Genomic DNA, 16946 nt, shown 5'->3' on the forward strand with positions numbered 1-16946 from the left:
GAATATGTGAGGCAAGAGGCTCAAAATGGCGCTGCCTCTCCTGCCACACCGTGAGCGGCAATCACGCAAGGTCAAGCAGCGCAGCAGTCAGAGGCGGAAGGTACGGGGGAGCCTGAGATAACCTTAAAAACTGTTTCTGACCAGCTCCTGACAGCAATTTCCACCTGTCAGACCTCACTCACCTGCAAAATCGAGGCAGCGAAGGTGGATCTGGGCCTGCTGAGGCAAGATGTGCAGCAGCTCAGGGAGCGGGTGCGTCACACAGAAGACAGGGTCTCGGCTTTAGAAGACCTCACTAGGCCACTTGTTGGCAGAGTGTATGATGTGGAAAGGTCTGTGAGCCTATGGCAACAAATGTGTGATGACCTTGAGAACAGGGCCAGACGGAATAATGTCAGGATCCTGGGACTACCAGAGAGAGCGGAGGGCTCGGATCCGGCCACATTCCTGGAACTTTGGTTTAAGGCGCATTTCCCTGAAGCGCCATTTTCTGGCGCCTACGCTGTTGAAAGAGCGCATTGGGTTCCCGCTAGGCCTTCCCTCCAGGAGCTCCCCCAAGACCCGTTTTGGCGCGGATGCTTAATTGGAAGGATAGAGATCTCATCCTGAGTCAAGCAAGAAACAAGCGTGACATCAAGCATGAAAATGCAAATATATCGCTATTTCCCGATTTTTCAGCTGAGCTGCAAAAGAAGAGGGCTACCTTCATTTTAGTCAAGCGACGGCTACGCAATTTAAACCTACAATACTCTATGGCTTATCCAGCGCGTCTTCAGGTGATAGATGGCGAAAAGACCATCTTCTTCGTTGACCCAAAGGAAGCGGAGGAATGGATTTCCAAGAGCCAAGTCGCCCAAGGCCTCACTGATGCTATCACCTTCGCAGATGTCACAAGTATTCTGTTCACACTGCTACACTCACCTGCTAGATGCGTTCTGTTGACTCTTAGCATCACTGTCTGGGACTCAAAGCTATCCCTCACCCTGCACTAGTAGAACGTTTGAGATAATAGTACTCCACTCTGATGTATCAGAGGGGAAGCTACTTTTCCCCTTTCTTTTCCCTCCTTATTTTTTCCCCTTTTTCTATTTTCTATATACACACATTATGCCACATTATTTTATTGTTACGGGGCCGAGCAGACACCTGCATAGGTTCAACATCATATTGCACTATGCAGGTCTCCGGTAACTTAGCAAAACTACAGGATGGCAGTGATGTCATCATTTACAGGTTCACTCAATTGTCTGTTGAACTACAGTTAAGTTGTATACTGTTTATTCTGTTAAAGGCATGGTACACTGTTCATAGTATTCTAGTGCAGAGGGCATATGAGAGAAGGTCCAAGAGAGAGCGTTTTATCCCTTTGAGGCTAGAGAGCTGATTCATTTGAAGAAAGAGTTGATGGGTTATAGAAGGCAGATTTGAATGTTGTGTCCTGGAATGTAAGAGGACTGGGCAGCCCTAGGAAAAGAATTGTTGTATTCTCCCATTTACGTTAGTACAATCCCCATATCCTGGGACTGCATGAGACCCACCTCACACCAGAGACAGGGAATAGAATTAAGAAGCCATGGGTTCAGTGGTCTCTGAACGCGTACGGGTCAACACATTCTAGGGGAGTGGCTATACTTGTTCATAAGAACATTAGATGGGAGGTACAGCAATCAGTGGTAGATCCAGAAGGGCAATATATCTTTGTATATGCATTCATCAACTGCACTCCATATGTGCTGGTCAATATATACAACCCCCCTCCTGCTACTATGACCATATTCCAGCTGGTGATGGGCTTTGTTGCACAGTATCCCAATGCTAACCTGCTCTGCATGAGAGACTTTAATTTAGTGATGCACGAAGATATGGATAGATTTTATTCTGTGGGGGAGGAGACGGTCGCACTTAACATGTCACCAACCTCTCTAGGGTGGTTGAGGAATTGGGATGGCTAGATATGTGGAGACTTAAACATCCGCTTCAGAGGGAGTATTCCTGTTTTACTCCTGCCAGGGGTGCCTTGTCCAGGATTGATCACCTCCTTGGCAACGCCGCAGTATACACAGATCTAGAAGATATTGGGTATGGATCACAGGGACCCTCGGACCATGCTCCGGTCTTTGCTCAACTTAGACTTCATGACATTGTCAAGCAGAGTATCAAAATGCGCATTCATCCATTCTGGTTGTCCCTTATGACCACGAATGACATAATCCCTGACCAGCTTCAGTTATTTCTGGAGGTGCAGGATCAGATGACGGATGATTTGCTACTCTGGGAGACGATGAAAGCCTACTTGAGGGGGTGTCTCAAATCATCTATCTCCTATATCAAGAGAGACTCAATGCGCAAAGAACTGGAATTACATACTAATTGTAAGGAGGCAGAGAGCTCATTTAGGTGTGATCCCTCTGAGGCGAATAGACAAGAATGGATGCTCAAAGGTAGGCTTTATATGATGCACCTCAGGGAAAAGAGTGAGCGCAAATTATTCTTTTTAAAGCAGCAATCCTTTGAGTCAGGCAATCAGGCGGGTAAATTGCTTGCTCATATTGTACGTAGTAACATTGGTCATCCGAATAAGGAACTCTGAGGGCTCGGTGGTGGAATCAGTGGAGAGTATATTACAATGTTTCAAGGGGTTCTACCAAGACCTATATAAGTCCGCAGTTCAATATATAGCACAGGAGTTAGGGGACTGACTATCTAATGGAGGTAGTGCATCCCCAGCTTAATGAAGAGGATGGGAACCTATTAGAAGCTGACATCTCACTAGAAGAAATCCAAATGGCAATAAAGGAGCTGCCTGCTGGTAAAGCGCCTGACCCAGACGGTATTCCAGTAGAAGTGTATTCTAAATATGTTGATGTACTAGGGCCCCAACTTCTTAAGTTATATCTAGCTACTCAGCAACGACATCAGTTGTCAGAATCCATGTATGACGCTACTATAGTGGTGATCCTGAAGGCAGATAAAGATCCTTTGGAGTGCGGGTCATATCGACCAATCTCGCTTCTGAACCTAGAATATAAAATACTAATGAGGCTGCTGGCTACCAGATTAAACAAGGTAATTGCCACTATAGTACATAAAGATCAGTCAGGATTTATACCGGGTAGATCGACATCTGATAATATTAGAAGAGCGCAGGCCATAGCGCAGATAGGTATGGCAGGAGATAAGCATTGGGCCCTGGCATCGCTGGATACGGCCAAAGCTTTCGACTCAGTGGAGTGGATGTTTTTATTAGAGGTGTTACAGAGCTTTGGTTTTGGCCCTAAGTTTATCAAATGGATAGAGGTACTATATCAAATTCCCAAGGCAAACATATTAGTGAATGGGTATCTGGTCAGATTCTTTCAGGTTCCACAGGGGCACTAGGCAAGGGTGCCCCCTGTAGCCGCTATTATTTGCAGTGGCAATAGAACATCTCGCCCTTAGGATTAGGCAAGATCAGGTCTTTATAGGTGTTGGCATGGGGGATAGAGTAGATAAAGTGGGATTATATGCAGACGATCTCCTTCTTTTTATGGATGAGCCTGACACTACGCTTCCTAGAGCGATTGAAATAATAGGCGAATTTGGGTAGTACTTGGGCTTGCATATAAATTGGACGAAGTCTGCAATTATGCCCCTATGGGCACATACGTGGCCCACACAATACTGTAATTTACTGGTTGTGGACCACTTCAAATACCTGGGAATTGTTATCACCAAGGATCCCCAATTGTACTCCCTAAATATAGCACCCCTGGTATCCCTGTTTATTGATAAATTCAGAACGTGGAAGTCCCTACCGTTATCAATCATGGGAGATTGAACCTGGTCAAAATGATTCTCTTGCCTAAGGGTCTATATCTACTGGCACATGCATGCACACCGGTACCGCAGGGATTCTTTGGCCACATTCATGCAGTGGTGGCTAACTTTATCTGGGGAGGAGCTAGACGGAAACTTTGGTCAGCTGAAATTCTTATCTTCTTGGATCTCAGCATTAGAATTACCAAATGCGGAATATTATCTTAGGAAATACTTACACATGTTCTCCCTGTGGCCATTACTGGAAGAGTCACGGCTTGTCCCCACACGTCTGCTCTCTCTTCATAAATTAGCTCATCAAGTGTGGAGTGCTGCTAAGATGCAATTATTTAGAGATCTCCCGGATGATATTCCAATATGGGATAATCCCATGTTCGCTCATCTGACAGAACTGGAAGGAATGAATTTGTGGAAATCTCATGGTGTCCTTATCCTGTGAGACCTACAGTACAGACCAAAAGTTTGGACACACCTTCTCATTGAAAGAGTTTTCTTTATTTTCATGACTATGAATATTGTAGATTCACACTGAAGGCATCAAAACTATGAATTAACACATGTGGAATTATATACATAACAAAAAAGTGTGAAACAACTGAAAATATGTCATATTCTAGGTTCTTCAAAGTAGCCACCTTATGCTTTGATTACTGCTTTGCACTTTCTTGGTATTTTCTTGATGAGCTTCAAGAGGTAGTCACCTGAAATGGTCTTCCAACAGTCTTGAAGGAGTTCCCAGAGATGCGTAGCACTTGTTGGCCCTTTTGCCTTCACTCTGCGGTCCAGCTCACCCCAAACCATCTCAATTGGGTTCAGGTCCGGTGACTGTGGAGGCCAGGTCATCTGGCACAGCACCCCATCACTCTCCTTCATGGTCAAATAGCCTTTACACAGCCTGGAGGTGTGTTTGGGGTCATTGTCCTGTTGAAAAATAAATGATGGTCCAACTAAACGTAAACCGGGTGGAATAGCATGCAGCTGCTAGATGCTATGGTAGCCATGCTGGTTCAGTATGCCTTCAATTTTGAAAAAATCCCCAACAGTGTCACCAGCAAAGCACCCCCACACCTCCTTCTCTATGCTTCACGGTGGGAACCAGGCATGTAGAGTCTATCCGTTCACCTTTTCTGCGTCGCACAAAGACACGGTGGTTGGAACCAAAGATCTCAAATTTGGACTCATCAGACCAAAGCACAGATTTCCACTGGTCTAATGTCCATTCCTTGTGTTCTTTAGCCCAAACAAGTCTCTTCTGCTTGTTGCCTGTCCTTAGCAGTGGTTTCCTAGCAGATATTCTACCATGAAGGCCTGATTCACACAGTCTCCTCTTAACAGTTGTTCTAGAGATGTCTGCTGCTAGAACTCTGTGTGGCATTGACCTGGTCTCTAATCTGAGCTGCTGTTAACCTGCGATTTCTGAGGCTGGTGACTCGGATGAAGTTATCCTCCGCAGCAGAGGTGACTCTTGGTCTTCCTTTCCTGGGGCGGTCCACATGTGAGCCAGTTTCTTTGTAGCGCTGGATGGTTTTTGTGACTGCACTTGGGGACACTTTCAAAGTTTTCCCAATTTTTCGGACTGACTGACCTTCATTTCTTAAAGTAATGATGGCCACTCGTTTTTCTTTACTTAGCTGCTTTTTTCTTGCCATAATACAAATTCTAATAGTCTATTCAGTAGGACTATCAGCTGTGTATCCACCTGACTTCTCCACAACGCAACTGATGGTCCCAACTCCATTTATAAGGCAAGAAATCCCACTTATTAAACCTGACAGGGCACACCTGTGAAGTGAAAATCATTTCAGGTGACTACCTCTTGAAGCTCATCAAGAAAATGCCAAGAGTGTGCAAAGCAGTAATCAAAGCAAAAGGTGGCTACTTTGAAGAACCTAGAATATGACATATTTTCAGTTGTTTCACACTTTTTTGTTATGTATATAATTCCACATGTGTTAATTCATAGTTTTGATGCCTTCAGTGTGAATCTACAATTTTCATAGTCATGAAAATAAAGAAAACTCTTTGAATGAGAAGAACTTTTGGTCTGTACTGTATATATTGAGGGCACTCTGTGTTCCTTCTCACAGATGCAGGAGAAATTCGAGCTACCTCGTAACTTTTTCTTTAGATATTTGCAACTGAGACACGCGTTAAAAGCCCAATTCGGGGAGAGAGGACGAAATATCTCAAAATACCCTTTAATAGGTATACTGAGGTCGCAGGGCCTGAGGGGTATCCTTCCTGTGCTTTATACACACCTGCTTAGTAATCGCATGATGTTGAACCCTCTAGACATTGAGGGAAAGTGGAAAATCTCAATACAGTCTCTGACGGCTGATGATTGGAATGAAGCCTTAATGGCTCAGTTGAAGGTCTCTCCATCAATTAACAATAGGTTGATTCAGCTGTTTATTTTGCACAGAAGCTATCTTACGCCCACTAGGCTACACAAAATGGGTAGACTACCACACAATAGATGCCACAGATGCTTAGAGGATAACGCTGATTTTTGGCGCCTGATGTGGGAATGCACGCACTTAAAGGGGTTATCCCATCATAATGATCACTGTTAAATCTGTTAACGATTTGACAGTGATCATTTTTGTAAATATACTTTATTAACAAATTCCCACCGATTAGGATAAAATTCACCCCCACTTACCTTATTGTTGTGACTCGGTCTCCCCTGGTTACGACCACCGCTCTTCTCCAAAATCCCGATGGTCGCGCTTGCCCAGAAGACTCCTTCTTTTCTCCCGGCCGGTCCGCTCGCTGTCCTGAACGCGCACGCTGCCGCGCATGCGCGACGGTGACTTATTCCCGGCCAGAATAGTACAGAGCTGCGTACAAGTCACCATTGCGCATGCGCGGCGGCGTGCGCGTTCAGTCCAGCGCGCGGCACGGCCGGGAGAAGACTTCAATCAAGATGAAGCCCAGCCAGAATCCAGGAAGTGAACGCGCAGTGGCAGCAGGTAAGTTTAAAAACGCAAAGTGGGATAACCCCTTTAAGAGGCTTCTGGAGAGAAGTGACTGAGGTATTGACAACGATGGTTCCCTCTGCAGTACCGCTTTGCCCTAAATTTTGTGTTCTGGGTATATTAGATGAGGAGATTTAGGGGCACTATCACAGGGTGTTTCTGAGTGAGACTCTATTCTTTGCTAGAAAAGCTATTGCCTTGAGGTGGATGGCCGATAGAGCACCCACACTAAGTCAGTGGAAATCATTGGTCAATCACACTGCGAGTATGGAAAAGATTGTAATTATCCACAGAAAATGCCCACAAAAGTTTCACAGTGTGTGGGGAGAGTGGTGCTCATCTTTTTTAACTTTGCACAATGCATGCATGTATTCTGTGGCCAATATTGTTCATACGTCTGCTGTATAATAATGTGTGGCTCTCTGGTTCTGGATTTTTGCGTTATCATACCTGCTACTTACTTCTCTCTGATTAAGAATGGATTTTTCTTAAATCTGCTGTAGGATTCTAGAGATCTATCATGTTATCAGTGTATCCCCTGTGCAGGATTTATCCCTGCTATGCTCTATTGTAACATGCCTTAGGCTACTTTCACACTAGCGTTCGGGTTTCCGTTCGTGAGCTCCGTTTGAAGGCGCTCACGAGCGGACCCGAACGCAGCCGTCCAGCCCTGATGCAGTCTGAATGGAGGCGGATCCGCTCAGACTGCATCAGTCTGGCGGCGTTCAGCCTCCGCTCCGCTCGCCTCCGCACGGACAGGCGGACAGCTGAACGCTGCTTGCAGCGTTCGGGGGGCCGCCTGGCCGTTCGGAGGCGTGCGGATCCGTGCGGATCCGTCCAGACTTTCAATGTAAGTCAATGGGGACGGATCCGTTTGAAGATGCCACAATGTGGCTCAATCTTCAAGCGGATCCGTCCCCCATTGACTTTACATTGAAAGTCTGGACGGATCCGTCCCAGGCTATTTTCACACTTAGCTTTTTTTTGCTAATATAATGCAGACGGATCCGTTCTGAACGGAGCCTCCGTCTGCATTATTATGAGCGGATCCGTTCAGAACGGATCCGCCCGAACGCTAGTGTGAAAGTAGCCTTATTTGTTAAACTTCGATAAAACGAGTAAACATAATAATGAAAATGTGTGTGGGCTGCATTACAGTATAGTATACAATGTATGGACTCTATTACAGTATAGTGTACAATGTCTGGACTTTATTACAGTATAGTATACAATGTGTGGGCTGTATTACAGTACAGTATACAATGTATGGACTCTGCATTACAGTCCAATATACAATGTATGGGCTGTATTACAGTATAGTATACAATGTATGGACTCTATTACAGTATAGTGTACAATGTCTGGACTCTATTACAGTATAGTATACAATGTGTGGGCTGTATTACAGTATAGTATACAATGTATGGACTCTATTACAGTATAGTGTACAATGTCTGGACTCTATTACAGTATAGTATACAATGTGTGGGCTGTATTACAGTATAGTATACAATGTATGGACTCTGCATTACAGTCCAGTATACAATGTATGGGCTGTATTACAGTCCAGTATACAATGTATGGGCTGTATTACAGTATAGTATACAATGTATGGACTCTGCATTACAGTCCAGTATACAATGTATGGACTCTGCATTACAGTCCAGTATACAATGTATGGGCTGCATTACAGTCCAGTATACAATGTATGGGCTCTATTACAGTATAGTATACAATGTGTGGGGGCTGCATTACTGTATAGTGTACAACAGGAATGTCAAACTCGTGGCCCTCCAGCTGTTGCAAAACTACAACTCCCATCATGCCTGGGCATACTACAGCTATGAGGGAATGATGGGAGTTGTAGTTTTGCAACATCTGGAGGGCCATGAGTTTGACATCCATGGTGTACAATGTATGGACTCTGCATTACAGTACAGTATACAATGTATGGGCTGCATTACAGTATAGTATACAATGTGTGGGAGCTGCATTACTGTATAGTATACAATGGGAGAAAGTCATGTGGTCAGATGAGACCAAAGTAGAACTTTTTGGTCTAAACCTTACTCGTCGTGTTTGGAGGAAAAAGAAGGATGAGTTGCATCCCAAGAACACCATCCCTACTGTGAAGCATGGGGGTGGTAACATCATGCTTTGGGGTGCTTTTCTGCGAAGGGGACAGGGCGACTGCACTGTATTAAGGAGAGGATGAATGGGGCCATTTATTGTGAGATTTTGAGCAACAACCTCCTTCCCTCAGCCAGAGCATTGAAGATGGGTCATGGCTGGGTCTTCCAACATGACACCGACCCTAAGCACACAGCCAGGATAACCATGGAGTGGCACCGTAAGAAGCATATGAAGGTTCTGGAGTGGCCTAGACAGTCTCCAGACCTAAATCCAATAGAACATCTTTAGAGGGAGCTGAAACTCTGTGTTGCTCAGCGACAGCCCCGAAACCTGACAGATCTAGAGGAGATCTGTGTGGAGGAGGGGGCCAAAATCCCTGTTGCAGTGTGTGCAAACCTGGTCAAGAACTACATGAAACGTTTGACCTCTGCTATTTGCAAACAAAGGCTTCTGTACCAAATATTAACACTGATTTTCTCAGGTGTTCAAATACTTATGTTCAGCAGTGCAAGACAAATACATTCTTTAAAAATCATACAATGTGATTTCCTGCTTTATTTATTTTTTTCCTGAATATTCTGTCTCTCAGTGGGAATGCACCTACAATGTGAATTTCAGATCCCTCCATGATTTCTAAGTAAGAGAACTTGCAAAATTGCAGGGTCTTCAAATACTTCTGTTCCTCTTCTAATCTTTTTGCTTGTCTGGCTTATAGTGACATTAGATCAAGGGGTTAGTATGGTTGAGAATCTGGCACAAGGAGAAGTCTGTAGCACAAATGGTTGAGCTTAGATAAAATAGACTGCACAAAGTAATTACTCCTGAGGATACAAATTCACTTAAATACTACACATCATATTTTTGGTTTACTTTATTTTGATTGTACTCAATACAATAATTTGTAAATAGAATTAGAACAGTTTAGGATAAAACAATAAATTACAGTAACCCTCAAAACATTTTAATAAATAGACAATTAAAATCAGAAACCCTGTGTGATGCCAATTATTTTATGCTGTACTCAGTAAACTATATTTCGTTTCTGTCTGCCATGCTTATTATACTATTCTTCACTGTCTGTTATATCATGAAAGTAGGTAGAATGCAAAATTAAATGGTACTTGATACAGCAGAATTCTTTTCACATTTGTCAGACACTATACTTACTCAAAGACCATTTTTCATTAATTTCTGTTCTTTATTCCATGTACAAAAAAATCTGTTAAAAGCCTTTGTCACATATTATATTAATAGCATTATAAATTCCATATATCCATATGGAATATTGTCGTATTCTGTCTATGCGTTTATTCTTACCCCTTTCTCATAATTGTTTTTACATTACAATAGTAGTAATTTCATATCATCTTGGAAGATGAAACATCCTGATGTGGATGATGTAAACATTCTAGAGCTGCACAAGACAGGAAAGAATATATGTACTTTAAATGTTACATTGTAAATTTATGGAGCAATGAATCTCCTATTAACAATGAAGGGGTTGTTTGAAAATTTTTGACAAGGCTAAAATTCCTTTAAAAAACGTATCCCTTTCTACCATGCCATCCTCTGCGGTGCTGGCCCAGTTCTGCCACAGTTTGTTTACAAGTCATGTGACTGCTGCAGTCAATCATTATGGACGGTGATTGGCAGCAGCGGTCAGCTGCACGTCACAGTGTCGTAGGTGTGCTGCAATAATGCACTTAAAGACTGTAGCCAATCACTTTTCAAGGGTAGACCGCTGAGGACAGTGATTGGCTGCAGTGGTAACATGGCTTATCCAGGCAAAATACCGCCGCTATTTGTAAACAGTGACAGGAGAACTGGACCAGCGCAGCATGACACTGGAGAAATGGGCGAACATAACGTTTTTTATTTGAATTCATTTTAGGGCTTGTCTGAGATTTTTAATACTCTTGTACAACCCCTTTATAGCCGTGTCTTTATGTAATTATGAAATACAAGAACTACAGAAAACAAGTAATTCAGTAAAACAAATTAAGTTCATTCTGAGGTTCTCTTACTTGCCATGTAGTGTACACTTATCCCCAAAATAGATACATAAATATATGTTAGATATAACAGTCTATGCTATATACATTTTGACAACTACTTATTTATATTCTCTTTAGGCATAAAAAATAAGGAGGCTTAGTTTGAGAAACAGTGCATGTGATATCTGTGATTCTGTCATGAAGTCTGATGAATTTTAATTTTACCCAGTAATTAAAAATGAAGTTTTGCAATACATAACATTTACAGAGTTGAAATTTAGATTATGGTACAACAACACAGTAGTGAATTCAGAATTAATTATAAATTAAAATATAGATATATTTTGTGAGAAGAATTTAAAGGGCTATTCCCATCTCAGACATTAGGGGCATATCGCTAGGTTATGCCCCCAATGTCTAATAGGTGCGGGTCCCACCTCTGTGACCCACAGCTATGCTTAGAACGAAGCCCGCAAAGTCCTGTAGGGCACACCACGCATGCACGGCCGCCCTCTATTCATTACTATGAGAAAGCCAAAAATAGCCGAGCGCTGGCTCAGCTATTTCCGTCAGCCCCGCAGAAATGAATGCAGCGGTGGCCACGTTTGCACTGTGCGCCTCCCATTCCGAAAATAGCCGAACGTGCCACTCTGCTATTTTTAGCGATTCCAGAGGAATAAATGACCGCGCATGGGAGGTGTGCCCTCCAGGACTTTGCGGGCTCCATTTTAAGCATAGTTGCGGGTCGCAGAGGTGGGACCCTGACCTATTAGACAATTGGGGGCATATTCTAGCGATATGCCTCCAATGTCTGAGATGGGAATAACACTTTTTATTTACACTTCCTATTCATACATCCATATAGCAAGAAGACACAAAACCATCATACTGTATAATACGTTTCTTAAATTTTGTGGCATCATGTAACTGTTAACAAGCATATAAAAGAACCTGCACATTTTTTCATTTGTACCTCCAGCAGCAGCTTCTGAATAGTACTGCACTTGGCAAAACCCCTTAACAGAGGAGTAAAGACTATTTAAAGCACCATTGGCTAATTCCCTGTGACATCTCAGGTTAGCCTGAAAAACCCTTGGGCCACACATGTGTAATTAGGGTGCCATTGCCACGCACAAGGAATCAGAGTGTTGATCTTTCCCAACATTTTCAGGTCGGATACAAACAGCCAGCCTCTAAAGATAAATGAAAAGAAATTAAAAAAAAACAAGAAACTAAGCAATGGGCATCAAAATACATAAAACTTAAATTAAAGCTTTTTTGACTTATAACTGAGCACTGCGGAGGACATTATTAACCAGTGCTGATTAATATCGTAATTTCTTGTATCTGTATATTAGAATCTGTAGTTTGGTCTATAAGAGAACGTGTATTTGCATGAAAAAATGCACAATGCATTCAGAAAGTCACATTTTGTTATTTTGTGGCTTTGTGCTAAAATCAAAAAAGTTCAAGTTTCCCCCATCAATCTGCACTCAATACCTAGTGCTCCAGATGGTGATCAAAATGGTCACCCATGCATTTATTGCAAATGGCGACAAGACTTATTGGGCTTCTCGCCATTTCGGACTAGACCTACCCAGGACAGCGATGCAGTTGAACACTGTGGCCGGGCACAGGAGCCGATAGTTCCCTGCCATTCACCCTCATAGGCTGTAGTAAATCCCAGTGCAGGCAGGTGTGATGACGTAGTTGTGCCCGCCTTTGCAGGGACGCAGTGCCATGACGTGCACATCTGGTCACCTGCGTCCCACCATTGATGACAGGAAGGAGACCACTGGGGAATATAAATACTGAAGGGGCACTTTGGAAGACATTACTCAAGGGGGGGGGAATGAGCACTATGAGGGACATTACTGGGGGGCAATGTGGGGGATATTAATGGGGAGAGAGAGGAAGACAGTGTGGGGGACACTATTGGGCGGGAACTGTAGGGGAAATTACTACTGGAGGGGCACTGTGGGAGACATTACTACTGTGGGGGACACTACTACTGGACGGGCACTGTAGGGGACATAGCTGGCAGCATTATTGGGGGCACTATAGGAGAATTTGTAATACTGGGTATAGTATAAGGGCATTACTGGTGCCACTCGGGACTTTTAATACTGAGGCACTATAGCAGGATATTGGGGGCACTGTAGGTGACATTATTAATTTTAGGGGCAATATAATGGCATTTTTACTGAGGGGTAAAATTGGGATATTAATGCTAGAGGCACTGTAGGGGCATATTAGCGGACATTATTTTTTGGGATACTATACATGCATTATTACTGGGAGCACAATGTAGGGTTTTATTATAATTACTTAGGGCATTTTAGTGGACATTATTACTAGGGGCATTATAATAATTGCTGGGGGCATTATAGGGACATTGGAAGACATTTATCAAACAGGTGTAAATGAAAAATTACTTAGTTGCCCAAAGCAATGAATGAGATTTCATCTTTCATTTTCCAAAGGAGCTCTGAAAAATGTAAGGTGAATTCTGATTGGTTGCTATGGGCAACTAAGCTAGTTTTCCTTTACACCACTTTGATAAATCTCCCCCATTATCTCTACTGGGGTCAATATCTGTTCAGCAGCGTAATATTTGGGAACACAGTATTGGGAGTGGCAGCAGGATGACATTGTTGGGACACCAGGATGGGTAGTTTGTGTTGAAAAGGTGGGGCGGTTGATGAAAAAACTGAGAAATCTAACATGTCTGTGTAACAAACTGCAAAGAAAGGACACAGCTAAAAAAGTCTGTCATGGTGGTCTTGGTCAAACGAGTGAGCTGGGGAAAGAGAACATCTATATCACAGGAGACATCACTGGATGTAAGAGGTATGTGGTGCTGTATTCTCCTGTATGGTTCATAGTGCTAGCAGGCAGTATGCTGTCAAAGAGCTGGCTCACTACTGTGACCTGCGTTTTACCTCCTATGATTTTTTTTTTTTATCATAATCATATGTATTTTAAATTTGGCAACTAAAAATTTTATTTGGCGCCTACATTTTTTTCAGTATAGGAGCCAATGGCTCCTAGGTATTTTTTTTAGTCTGGAACACTGATACCCCATAATGAAAAAGTAAAAACTGAATTTTAGAAATGTTTTCTAATTTATTAAAAGGGAAAAACTAAAATAAAAAAGGATTCAGAACCTTTCCCCTGATTCTTATAATTTAGCACAAATCCAGTTGTGCAAACCTTGTGGCATCATGAGGGACAGACTGGAAACTTAAAGTGGCCCTGGAAAAGAAAAACAAAAGTGGCCACATGTTGTAGGTGGAACCTGCAGATCTGATAATGATGACTAGGGATGACCAAATCGGCTTCGGATGAAACATCTGAAGTTGATTCACATCAAACCTTGTTCCAATACTGTAAAGAGCAGGAGCTCCGTACAGTATTAGAATGTATTGGCTCTGATGAGCCGAAGTTATTGCTTCACGAAGTCTCGCAAGACTTTGGGTAATAACTTCATAAATTAATTTGTACTGTAAAAAAAAATTCCCGAACTCAGGTTCGGTTCCAAGGTACCCCCTAGATATGTTTATATATGTATATATAATATGCCCCCTTAGAGATGCTCTCCACTTTAGTAGTGCCCCCTGTAGAGGGAAGTGCCCAGTTATACTGTGTATATATATATATATATATATATATATATATATGTATCTTGTGACACAGTGAGAGGTTTTGTCTGGGAAAACAGGTATTTTCCTCCCAGCATGTGCTGCTGGGCTGATTTACAGCCAGGTGAGGTCAAATACCAGACCGGATTTTAAGTGCCAGTCTGGGTTTTGGCAGCACCTGGCTGTCCTTAAATAGGCAGCTGGGCTCAGAAGCCATGTCTCTGTGGGATCTGGGAGCCTTGTGTCTGAATGAAGGCTTGCTACTAGGGATGAGCGAACTCGAACTGTATAGTTCGGGTTCGTACCGAATTTTGGGGTGTCCGTGACACGGACCCGAACCCGGACATTTTCGTAAAAGTCCGGGTTCGGTGTTCGTCGCTTTCTTGGCGCTTTTGTGACGCTTTCTTGGCGCTTTTTGAAAGGCTGCAAAGCAGCCAATCAACAAGCGTCATACTACTTGCCCCAAGAGGCCATCACAGCCATGCCTACTATTGGCATGGCTGTGATTGGCCAGAGCACCATGTGACCCAGCCTCTATTTAAGCTGGAGTCACATAGCGCCGCCCGTCACTCTGCTCTGATTAGCGTAGGGAGAGGTTGCGGCTGCGACAGTAGGGCGAGATTAGGCAGATTAACTCCTCCAAAGGACTTGATTAACTGATCGATCTGCAGCTGTGGATCATTGAGCTGCTGATCCTCAATTGCTCACTGTTTTTAGGCTGCACAGACCGTTTGTCAGTCTCATTTTTCTGGGGTGATCGGCGGCCATTTTGTGTCTTGTGGTGCGCCAGCACAAGCTGCGACCAAGTGCATTTAACCCTCAATGGTGTGGTTGTTTTTTGGCTAAAGCCTACATCAGGGTGAAGCTGTCACACCAAGTGCATTTAACCAGCAATAGTCTGTTCATTTTTTGGCCATATACAAAATCAGGGGCAAGCTGCGCCTGTCACCAAGTGCATTTAACCCTCAATGGTGTGGTTGTTTTTTGGCTAAAGCCTACATCAGGGTGAAGCTGTCACACCAAGTGCATTTAACCAGCAATAGTCTGTTCATTTTTTGGCCATATACAAAATCAGGGGCAAGCTGCGCCTGTCACCAAGTGCATTTAACCCTCAATGGTGTGGTTGTTTTTTGGCTAAAGCCTACATCAGGGTGAAGCTGTCACACCAAGTGCATTTAACCAGCAATAGTCTGTTCATTTTTTGGCCATATACAAAATTAGGGGCAAGCTGCGCCTGTCACCAAGTGCATTTAACCCTCAATGGTGTGGTTGTTTTTTGGCTAAAGCCTACATCAGGGTGAAGCTGTCACACCAAGTGCATTTAACCAGCAATAGTCTGTTTATTTTTTGGCCATATCCCAGTCTAATTCTGTCACTAAATCCATACCGGTCACCCAGCGCCTAAATACTAGGCCTCAAATTTATATCCAGCTAAATCTGTCCCTAGTGCTGTAGCTGGGCGAGTTATTTAGTGTCCGTTCAAGCACATTTCTTGTTCTGGGTTGAAATACAATTCCCAATTTAGCAATTTCATAATTTAGTGGTTCCTGCTATATCAGAGCTATTTGAAATCTATCCCAAAAAGGGTATATAATATTGAAGGTGCACATTGGGTCATTCAGAATAACTTCACACACACCCGCTACTGTGTATTTCCAAGTCTAATTCTGTCACTAAACCCATACCTGTCACCCAGCGCCTAAATACTAGGCCTCAAATTTAAATCCCTCTAAATCTCTCGTTACCGCTGTACTGTTGTTGCTGGGCAAGATATTTAGTGTCCGTCAAAGCACATTTTTTGTTCTGGGTTGAAGTACAATTCCCAATTTAGCAATTTCATAATTTAGTGGTTCCTGCTATATCAGAGCTATTTGGAATCTATCCCTAAAAGGGTATATAATATTGAAGGTGCACATTGGGTCATTCAGAATAACTTCACACACACCCGCTACTGTGTATTTCCAAGTCTAATTCTGTCACTAAACCCATACCTGTCACCCAGCGCCTAAATACTAGGCCTCAAATTTAAATCCCTCTAAATCTCTCGTTACCGCTGTACTGTTGTTGCTGGGCAAGATATTTAGTGTCCGTCAAAGCACATTTTTTGTTCTGGGTTGAAGTACAATTCCCAATTTAGCAATTTCATAATTTAGTGGTTCCTGCTATATCAGAGCTATTTGGAATCTATCCCTAAAAGGGTATATAATATTGAAGGTGCACATTGGGTCATTCAGAATAACTTCACACACACCCGCTACTGTGTATTTCCAAGTCTAATTCTGTCACTAAACCCATACCTGTCACCCAGCGCCTAAATACTAGGCCTCAAATTTAAATCCCTCTAAATCTCTCGTTACCGCTGTACTGTTGTTGCTGGGCAAGAT

The 16946-nt window shown here is 43.0% G+C and overlaps 1 protein-coding gene across 1 annotated transcript in view; it reads right to left on the bottom strand.

The window, feature by feature from the left end:
* Nucleotides 1-11765: 11765 nt before the first annotated feature.
* Nucleotides 11766-16946, bottom strand: part of LOC122933776 (sodium-dependent serotonin transporter-like) — a 112797-nt gene continuing 107616 nt past the window's right edge. The window contains exon 13 of the mRNA XM_044288787.1: nucleotides 11766-12114. Within this exon, the coding sequence (XP_044144722.1) occupies nucleotides 12034-12114 (81 nt within the window). The 3' untranslated portion in view covers nucleotides 11766-12033. The remainder of the gene's footprint in view (nucleotides 12115-16946) is intronic.

This window comes from Bufo gargarizans, chromosome 1 (assembly GCF_014858855.1).
Source record: "Bufo gargarizans isolate SCDJY-AF-19 chromosome 1, ASM1485885v1, whole genome shotgun sequence".
NCBI classification, from domain to species: domain Eukaryota; kingdom Metazoa; phylum Chordata; class Amphibia; order Anura; family Bufonidae; genus Bufo; species Bufo gargarizans.